Raw genomic sequence first — 10,873 nt, 5'->3', positions numbered from 1 at the left:
TTCCATAGAAACATGAACTGAAAGGCCACCTCTTGCACAAAGAGATCTTGTGCATTTTCACTGCCTACATGGCAAATGCACCTTTTCTAATCCAGCTGCCCAAGTGAGCTGCTTTTACACAGCAGGAGTCTGCATTCCTTAGATTGCAAGGTGCTGCAAACAATCTGCTCTTCCCAATGGGATTTTACTTTTCTTTAATACCTCCATGCAGACATTTAACTGGGAAGGAATTATACATTTCAGAGATCACAGTCATGAGGTGCAGATCATGAAAGGTTAAAAAAATGAGCAAGACACACAGGTAGCTTCTTTGTCAAATTAAATTCTGTGATAGACATAGAAATTGAATGTATCACCTTTTCTGTTGGAAAAATGTGTTATTGCCTAGAGCAGTAGAGACCTTTCTTCAAGTAAGCATTTGAAAAAGCAAATCATTTTTCTGAAACCTATACAGAATAGGAATGAGAATCATTCTGATACCAGCCATGGCCACAGAGAAGATTTAAATGAGACTTCAGAAATAAGGGTTTAAAACTGCTCAATTAATAGATTATATATTTTTGGCAATTACATTACCTTATCCTTCTTTGGAACTTATACATATTCTCCCAGAAAAAGAAGCTGTCTGGGAAACTCTCATTCCGGGGTGAAAATAAAATGAACAAAACAACAGCTAGCGAGTTATGATGCCTTATATTGAGGCGATATTTGTTTACAACACTGCATGATTTGGAGGTATAGGATCACCACTCCTGAGATAATTGTATTGTCACACCCTACCCACCAAGCTGCCTCCACTACGGTCTGCTGGGCCGACTCTTTTCTTCCCTCCCCGTCTCTAGTAGCCTCAATTCTACAGTCAGATTTCTAGGCCTTGTTATTGGTTTAGTTTTATCTGACCTTCTTTTTTATTTCTTTATTCCACATATAAAAGAAACCATAGTAGATTTAGCTTTTGGTTGATTTTGGTAGCTTAGCCCCTCCAGTTCCATCCATGTTGTAGTGAAGAGTTCATTTTATTTTATAGCTGAAGAATATTCTATTGTGTATATATACCACATCTTTCTAACTCACTTATATGGCATTAGGCACTTAGGATATTTCTATAACTTGGCTGTATAAATAGTGCTGCAATGAACATAGGAGTGCACATACTCCTTAGAATTATTATTTTTTTTTTGCATTTTTCTCTAGACACCCAAAAGTGGAATTGCTGGATCATATGGTAGATCTATTTTTAATATTTTGAGACATCCCCATACTGTTTTCCATAGGGGCTGTACCAGTCTAAATTCCCACAGTTGTATATGGGTTCCTTTTTCTCCACACCCTCCCCAACACTTGTTATTTCTGGTCTTTTTGACTCTCACTGTGTGAGAAGCATCTTGTTGTGGTTTTGATTTGCATTTCCCAGATGGTAAGTAATGATGAACATTTTTTCATTAGCTTGTTGAACATTCATATGTTTTTCTTCAAGAAGTGTCTATTTAGCTCTGCCTATTTTTTTTGGACTGGGTTATTTATTTTCATTGAGTTATATGAGGTTTTTTTTTTTGGTAGATATGAACCCCTTGTCAGATGTGCGGTGTGCAAGTATTTTCTCCCATTCACTAGGATGTGTTTTTGTTTTAGTGATAGTTTCTTTCACTTTGCAAGAGTTTTTTAGTTTGATGTAGTCACAGTAATTTATATTCACTTTTGTTTCTCCTCCTCTTGAAGATGAATCCAGAAAGGTATCACTGAAGTCTTGTGTTTTTCCAATGTTTTCTCATTTATATTTTATTGTTTTCAGGTCTTATATCCAAGGCGTTAGCCCATTTTGAGTTAATTTTTATGTATGGTGTGAGATAGTGGTATAGTTTCATTCTTTTGCATATGGCTATCCAGTTCCCAACACCACTTACTGAAGGGGTTTTCTTTTCTCTGTTGTATACTCTTGGCCTTTCATCATAGATTAACTGTCCATATAGGTGTGGGTTTACTTCTGCACACAATACTTTTTCCAGCATTGACCACCTATAGTGTCACCAAACCAGTATCAACAATTCACGAAGACTAAAGTCATACCAAGCATCCTCTCTGATCAAATTAGAAATCAACCACAAAAAGAAAGCAAGAAAGCCCTCTAATATACGGAAACTGGAAAACATACTACTGAATCACTCTTGGTTAATGGATTCAATTTATATTTTAATCTATTTAATGGAGGTATTTGTTGTACACATGGTTTTAGTTGAACGTAAGCGCAATGTTTCTACCTGGAAACAACCTGAGTTGGAAGTGAAATCTGAACTGAAGAGTTTTTAGTTCACAAAAACAACTCTCAAAATATAAACAATGATTCCCAATTGAGGAATTTTCCTGAAGTTCAGGACTCAGTCCCAGGACAGGAATGAGGGAAAACTCCTTGTAGGTCAAAAGCTCTGCTGAAGTCATAGGGTTGCACAAGTGGGCCCTTAATCAGAGTCAGCTTTCTCAAACACCCCCGGAAGGAAGTCTGGCTGCTCAGGCAGTTTTGCTTTACATCAGCTGTTTGAGATAAAAGAAAAGATAATTCTTGCTTAATTTTTTTAAAAGCGACATGGGTACCACAATAGGAACAAAAATAATCTCAAGTGCTTTCTATATCAAAATTAGAAGAATATTTTTTCACATAAATGGTTTCAGTGAATACCAGCATTCATAGAATATTTTTAACATACAATAATTTTAAAGTACCCAGTTGTACTTAAAAAGTCTTAAAAAAGATATTTACTTTATTCTCATTTGTAACAATTACTTGGAACACCTGAAATGCATAACGTGAATCCAGAATTAATGTGAGAGTATAAGACACACTTGTTTTCTAAAATGATTTAGCTGTCCTAAAATGATTTCCTACTCATCCCTAAGATTAGTCGCCTCAGTAAAGTCATGCAGTTTACTGTACCTCACATCTCTTGTTCTCGGAGTCTTAATCAATTTACATATGAAGTTTATTTTTAATTTTCCAAGAATTCCTAGATCTTGAAACAGCTTCTCTAAAATGGCAAAAGATTTGTCGCCCAAACCATGTATTTTTCAGAATGTTCTAAATCCATCTGATCGAAGACTTGCCTCAGTGACAGTTCCCCTGGAAGTACGCGGGCAAGCATGTATACATACCAGGGTAGCCGCCGACATAGATGGGGTTGTTGGTGTCCACTGAGGTGGACTGGGTGTGTGGACTTTCAGCATGAACTGCATTTCCATCCACAATGAGCACCAAGCGGTGTTTGCTTTTGTTAGCCTGAAGTGTGTGCCACTTCCCATTGCAGAGAGTACTGGAAATTTTGGGCTCATATGTAGCTGTTATCCTACCGGCACCATTATTAACATGAAACAAGAGCTAAAAAACAGACATACACAAATATTTGGGTGAATTTTTCCACATTTAAGGAATTTAGTCTTTCTATATATATAATGCTCTTAGAGAAGAAAAAAAAAACATCATTTTGCCAAAAAAAGGGATAACTATAAAAAAAAAAGATTTTGAAAAATTGCCTCTTAAAGGATTCAGATGCTATTCTATTCCAGAAATTTCAGAAAGGACAAATGGCCACTGCCATGGGAACAAGACTGAGCCATCAACATAGCATTGCATGATCAAGACACTGCCTCCATTTCAGGATAACAGGCAATGGCAGATGCTCTACCACAGAAAATGGTAATACTGAAAATCTAAGTCTTGCAAAAGATGGAAGAGAAGAATCCTAAGTATATTGTTGCAAGATTCATATGCTGTATGTGAACTTACTCAGTATTATTCCAAGGTCAACTCTGCCAGATTAAAGATGTGTATTATAAACCCTTGGGCAGCTACTAAAATTATTTTAAAATACTGTAACAATAAGCCAATGATAGAGGTAAATATACATTAGAAATTACATGTTTTGCAACTACTGATAACATTTTTATGTGTCATATAAATATGCAAATAGGCACACAATTTTTCAATTTTGGGGGCCTCCCTGGTGATGCAAGAGGTTACTCACAGCACTATGAAGCTATCCGCAGTCTCTGCAGCATGAGTTCAATGTCCAGCCGCTAGGGAGCTATCCACATGGTGCAGTAGACCTTTCCTGTCTCACCCTCTGGTCCCCTCAGTAGCGTGTTTCAGTAGATTTGCCTGTTCTGCTCCCCACTCTGTCTCTGGTGAATCCTCTCACCCCCAGCAACTCTGGCCTGTGCCCCAGTTCTTGTATGCATAAATAAATAAATCTTTAGGGGCCTCCCTGGTGGCACAAGGGGTTAAACTGCAACCTATGAAGCTGTCCTCAGCCTCTGCAGCATGAGTTTGATCCCCCGGCCAGCCAGGGAGCAACCCACATGGCACAGCAGACCAATCCTGACTCGCCCGCTGCTCCCCTTAGCAATTTATTTTGGTCAATCCACCTGTTCTGTTCCCTACTCTGTCTCTGGTGAATCCTCTCACCCCACACACCTCTGGCCTGTACCCCAGCTCTTGTATGCATAAATAAATAAATCTTTAAAAAATATTTAAAAATAAAAATAAAAATTTTCAATACAGATAAGGAAGTACAGATAAGGAAAAATAATTTGTTCAAAACTACAGAGTAGAAAGGCAGCAATATGCTCTAGATAGTTCTGTTTCAATGTAAAGATGAAGTACCATAGGGAGAAAATGAAGGGCAAAATGTGAGATATGACTTCTGATATCCTCCTGACCCCCATTCTAGAATATCCCAGGGGATCTTGTGATGACTAAGCAGGGAAATACTAGAAATAGTAAGTTTAGGGGAATCTAGAGCACAGAAAATATGAGTATGTTAGTCCTGTAACAACCACCACCCAAGCTGGCCACAGTAGAAATGGTGGCAAAGAGCAGTTAGGTAGAGAGAGGGCCTGAGAGACCATCACTTTGATTGTCCATGTGGCGTGGCAGCCATTACTAAGTTCTCATAGGACCCGCTGTGGGACATGGGAGATGGCAGCAGATGAAGCAGCAGAGTGCCCCTGACAGTTGGGATGGGACCCTGATCGGTGCGGGTTGTTGGAAAATCTCCAGGAGTAGTCCTGATAGACTCAAATGAGGCTACTCACTGGTCACTCCAACTGGCCAGGCCCCTTCAGTGGCCTAGTGCATAAAAGACAGGCTGTGCTGCTTGAAGACCAGGAGAACAGAGCTGTCAGAAAGCCCACAGAAAAGAAGAGAGTAATGAAGTGCGGCTTCCCTACATCCTGCCTGCACCCAGATGGCCCCTATGGTGATAGAGAATGAGAACTGGGAGAAACCAAGGAGTCATGTATAAAACAGAAGAGATCAGAGTAGTGTTAATTGTTGAATTTATTTTGTCAACATCATGTGAAGGGCTGGAAGTGAAAAAACAAGGAAGTGAAAAAACAAGGGCTGGAAGTGAAAAAACAAGAATTACAGAAAAAAAAAATAAATTTGTCTGTAAAATAATTTAGACTGTGGCACATCCATCCCATGGAATATTCTGCAGTAAAGAGAAATGAACTGTTGATAGGCACAGAAAAACTGGATGAACCTCCAGGAAGTGAGGCTGAATGTAAAAAGCCAATTTCAGAATAGATACTGCATCATTTCATTTATATAACATTCATGAAACAATAATTGGGAGAACTGATTAGTGGTGGCGGGGGAGGAGTCAGTAAAGAGATAGCTGGAGGGAGCTGGTGGTTATGGTACAATTAGGTGTCTTGATTGTGGTGGTGGATACACAAAGCTACACTTGATAAATCAACTGTGGAGAGCCACACACATGTGTGCACACATCTATGTGTAACTAGTCAATTTTATGGATTTGATGATGTACTAGAGGTATGCAAGGTGCTAATGCTGGAGGAGCCTGGGTGTCAGGTGCATGCATCTGGACCTCCTTTTATATTTCATTGAAAGCATCTATGAATCTGTAATTATTTTCGAATAAAAAGGGAACACATATTAGAGAAAAGGGGACATCAGGTCAGCAACTTTCAGATGATTCAGGGAAAAAAATAACCTTCTTATATTGTTGCAGTTTTGCTTTAAATTTAATTTCAAAATTGTAAAGTTATTTTAAAATCTTGTTAGATTATGTTTTTAATATTAACTCATTTCTCTATTTCATTAAACTGGATCAGTAGAAATCTGAATGTAGGTAATTCTACTGCTTCTCAACTGCTTTCTCTGATACTGAGGTGATAAGGGGGGGCCCATCAAGATTAAGCACTCACCTTGCCATTTACAATCTCTAATCCAATGGCATCCACTTTGGCACTGCTGATCCCCAGGAGGACTCCATTTTCTGAGGAGGTACGAAACTCCAGTGTGATGTTTATGTCTGATCGCACTCTGTAGCCTTCTTTGACTGAAAAACAGAACTCTCTGAGTAAGGGGTGAACTCTGCCAGCCAGGAAGATTCAGGCTCAGAAAGGTTGTGGGGTGGGCCAGTTGGCTGTACATTTTGCTCCATCCCCACCAGCCAGTTACCCCCACCCTCTAAGCCTCTGCTTGCACATATGTAGGATAAAGGGACACTTGTAAAGAGGACATAGGTGATCAGCTGGGCTAAGTCAGATGAGAGTTGAAGCAGGTGCATTTTTCATCTACAGCCACAGAGGGCTGTCCAGAGGAGTCCATCCACACAACCCTTCATCATATACCCAGAAGAGTCACTTTATTATCACACTATAGACTGGGTAGGGCATCATTTACTGAGTTCGTTAGTGTCTACACTTGGTTTTCTTTAAATTGGGATTTAATTGACTACAGTTTTACTCAAGTGACAGAGAGCTGAGAAGCTAAACCATGCCCAGTATTCAATGGACAATGGGAGTTGGTGATGTCACCAGCACTCAGGAGCACAGTGTGACAGATAGAAGTGTGCTAGGTTTTCACCTTCTCCCTTCATGCTCCTCCTTGGAACCCTATGACCAAAGGAGTCAGAGAAATACAATTCCCTGTACAGTTGGCAGAACACGCGCCAGAAGGAGACTGGCTGTGAGTGCAAACAGGTACATTAAATATAAAATGGGGATGTCAGACTTATTACAAAGGTTAGGCATGAGTCTTGAGGAATTTACATTCTGAGGCATTTGAGAGATTTCTATTTCTCTACTTGTAATTGATTACTATTTTCACAATCTAAATGGAATTATTATCTTCCATCAAATGTGACTTGCCTGGCTGGCTGGGTTACAAAGTTTATGTTGCTAATTTTAAATTCAAAGCTCATTATTCACTTGGATAGAGGAGATTTACATAAAATTGGGGGAAAATACAGATGAAACCAGCCAAACAGAGTGCCCTCTGTCAGAAGTTGCACCCCTCCTGGTAGGAGGATGCCTTAGCCAGGCCATCTGCATGGCACAAAAGTGAGAAGGCTTTTACATGACAAGTTGAAAAATCAAGAATAAACAGGGTCACTTCACTAAATGTAGTCTCATTGCATCCTTGTCCAGTGGGTCCTGCCCTACCAAGTAATTCCTGGATCCATGTCATCTTAGTGAATAGGTGAATTCCAAAGATATCCTTTGAGGTTGTTGATAATACATACCCAGAGCTGCATAGCCACTTCCTTCAAAGAAAGACCCTTCCTGGGCTGCTGCATAGCACCTGGTGACTGCAAATGCAGACATTGGGCTGTCCTTGTCCAGCGGTTTGCTGTTCATTGTCACCTCTCCAATGCAAGCGGGGATGCTGTGGGTGATCTAAACCAAATGATGTGAAAGTAGATGGTGCTGAGTATAATAACCAGAAGCACAAGGACAAGTTTTTCCTGTACTTCAACAAAACAAATAAAAATATTGTCTTTTGGTTTAAAAAATCAAATTGCCACAACATTTCACATGAATGTCTATTAGAGCCACAATTTGAGTATCTTTGCTAATAATGCAGTTAACAGTGACTTCTATTATTTTAATTAAATATTGCAGGAGTCAAGAATGCTGAATTTAATGATCTCCAAATACAAATTTGTTAAACTTCCCTAAATTGTACTGGGCAAAGTGGCTATGAAGAGAGAAATGTTCACTAACAGGCAGGAGAGGTTGGTGGGGCTTCAGGGGAAGCCCCAGTACAATCTAGGGGTGGAGTTTGAGGGGTTTGTATCTTGCTGCCAAGCTCCAGTTTCCAATATGATAAATGAAACAAAAACATGTTCTTCTACAACATAAAACCAGAGTGAAGGGCAAAGGGACCCCCCCACAGAAGACGCTGCTTACGGTTCCAATGTTCCTGGCCCTGTACTCGGAGGGAAGGCCACCTAGGTACAATTTTCCTTCCACATCCAATGTAGTACCATCTCCCACCGTGGTCACCAGGGGGGATTCCTGGCCATCAACTGTCATGGAGCCCTTTCTTTTAAAGTACTCTGTTTTGACCTAGAGCAAAATAAAAACATCCATAGTTATAAGGAATTTGAGAAAATATTAATCCATTTGTTTGCAGTGTAATGATCTGAGTGAAATCCTAAAGGATGGCTCAGATGGCCACAGCCAGTGTTGAGAAGAGACTGAGCCTGGCAGATGGCCCAAGGCAGGCACAGGTAAAGCAATTAGAACAGAAAGTGCTCCAGAGGCCCAGGTATGAGAAAACAAATTTCACGATCTCAAGTTTGGCCCATTCATGACATGGTGGGCTTGATTTACTTCTTGTCCTGTGAGAACACTTTTTGTAGCGTTCATTCATTCCATCATATTTGCTGAGTGCCTTTTAGTTGTCAGATAACTGAGTTAGGCCCTGAGGATAGTCCAGGAATTGGAAAAAGTCCCTGCCTGTAAAGAGCTTACAGTCTGAGGCAGATATGGTATAGAATGCAAACTGGAAATCAAAGGGAATAATTTCATGATAGTGAAATGCAGTAGACGAGAGAGAGAGAGAGAGAGAGAGAGAGAGAGAGAGAGAGAGAGAGAGAGGTGTGATCACAGCTTCTTGAGAGCCTACCGTGTGCCACTTGCCATCACTGAGAAGTACCGGGTGGGAGACCTGGGTTCTGCCTTTCCCCAGATCAAACATGAAGTGGAGGCGGCCCCCACGCAGCTGGAGGGTGGCATAATCAACTTGGTTCTGATGAGCCATGTAGTAAATCAGGCCACTGGGGGCAAATGTGCGGATGCTGAGCTCAACCGTGAGCCTGCGGGGAGACAAGAGCCCAGCACTCAGAAAAAGAAAAAGAGCTTTCATTTCACTTCTCAAAATAGCCTCAGGAGAGAACATAATAGTTGCTTCAACATTTATATTTGACATCTCCGGAGAAAGTCATTCACTCTTTCATTCATTTATCTGTTCATGGATTCAGAGTATATGGATTTTAACTGCAATGGGAAGTCAAGGGAAGGCGTTAGAAGGGGAGTGGGCACGACTTAATTTCTATCTGAAAAGGCATCTCTGATGTGAAGAACAGATCAGATGTGGTGAAAGTGACAGAAGGTATTAGGCAGGGAACCATCACAGCAGTCCAGAGGCCGTGGGTAGCTTTGACCAGGTGGCACAGGGGGATGTGGAGGAGATGAACTACCGCATGAGATGTTCTGGAGGAAGAAGCAATAGGACTTGCTGATGAGCTGAATTTGGAGAGTGAAAGAAGGAAATAAACACCTGTTAGGTTTTGGGTGGGAGGGTGGTGGAGATGGGAGTGTCTGTTTTGAAAGAAACCACTGGAGAGGGACTAGAGCACTGATGACAAGAAAAGCTCTCAAGCCACCGTACCTGGGCCTGACTCCCAGCTCTGCTGTGTGACTCTGGGCAGGTGACCTAGATGTCCCTAGACCTTAGTTTCCCTGTGTACAACATGTCAAGAATACCATCCTCATAGAGTAACTATGAGAACTAAGTAAGGGTAGGTGTGCAAAAGACTGAGACAGTCTCTGGCACAAGCGTTTGCTCCTCTCCATCACTCTTGATGAAGGGATGATGATTTTGTCTATTGTTGATGGGATCATGTATGATAAAGGGAGACATGGATGCGACCTGAGTCTTTGAGGGGAGGAGGCTATGGGGGACAATTGAGAGGGGGAACAAGGGCCCTTCCACCTTGGTGGCAAAGGAAGAGGCAGAGGAGTGGAGGCAAATGCAGGGAGTGTTCTTTTGGGGAGGGGGCCCATGAAGGAGGCAAGAGGAAAGGCTGTAGGGATGTAGAGTTGTGATAAGAGGAGAAGCTATGAAAAATAAAACCATGTAGATATTTGAGAAATTTATAGCTGGAGGGTCCATCTGAGAGTTGTGGTCATGACTTTAAAAGTCAAACCAGGAGGAAAGAGAAATGCATTTCTATAGCCTTAACCAACGGCTGACTTCTGGCACTGGGCCAAGTGTGGTTTTCACCTGGGTTGACTGTGAATAAGATGAGAGGGTTAAGGGAACTTGGAAAGAAAAACCTGCAATAATGACATTGAACCTATCTGGGTGGGGGCTAAATTGTGTTGTGGAAGCTAGAGAAGGGGGTTATGATAGTGAGAAAGCAGAACAATTTAGGGATCTTGATGCAGTTGAAGAACTGCTTGTGGGGGGAGGTAACAGAGTAGAAATGAGGAGGGAGAGGTGAGTAATAGGATGCTTCAAGTCAAGATTCAGGAGGTGGGGTGGACACATCACCAAGGGGAGAGGATTTCTGAGGAGGAAGGAGGGAAAGATCTGTGCCAGATAGGAGTCTGGGAACTTGCAAGGCCAGGTATCAGGTGGCTGCAGAGTTCCTGGGCATGATGGCAGAAATTGTAAGAAAAAAGCCATGGAGTCAAGGTCTGAAGAGGGAGTGACGGGGCAGTGATCACATGCCAGTGACCACAGGTGCAGCCTGAAACATCATTGAAACGGAGAATAAAAGGAGACTAGGAGAGAAAAGTGGAGTCCAAAGGAACCTCACCAGCCCCAGGCCCTGAGATCTGGGGG

General features: G+C 41.4%; 1 protein-coding gene across 1 annotated transcript in view; it reads right to left on the bottom strand.

Moving 5' to 3' along the window:
- Positions 1–2,368: 2,368 nt before the first annotated feature.
- The window catches only part of LAMA1 (laminin subunit alpha 1), a gene marked incomplete at both ends in the record, with an annotated part of 141,152 nt that continues 132,647 nt past the window's right edge, over positions 2,369–10,873 (bottom strand). Inside the window, 6 exons of the mRNA XM_084252201.1 lie at positions 2,369–2,529; positions 3,145–3,367; positions 6,220–6,353; positions 7,542–7,695; positions 8,209–8,367; positions 8,930–9,119. Coding sequence (XP_084108327.1) covers positions 2,369–2,529; positions 3,145–3,367; positions 6,220–6,353; positions 7,542–7,695; positions 8,209–8,367; positions 8,930–9,119 — 1,021 coding nt within the window. The remainder of the gene's footprint in view (positions 2,530–3,144; positions 3,368–6,219; positions 6,354–7,541; positions 7,696–8,208; positions 8,368–8,929; positions 9,120–10,873) is intronic.

The sequence above is a fragment of the Talpa europaea genome, assembly GCF_964194135.1.
Source record: "Talpa europaea genome assembly, chromosome: 13".
NCBI classification, from domain to species: domain Eukaryota; kingdom Metazoa; phylum Chordata; class Mammalia; order Eulipotyphla; family Talpidae; genus Talpa; species Talpa europaea.
The sequence above is the reverse complement of the archived record's forward strand: the minus strand, read 5'-3'. Positions and strand labels throughout refer to the sequence as shown.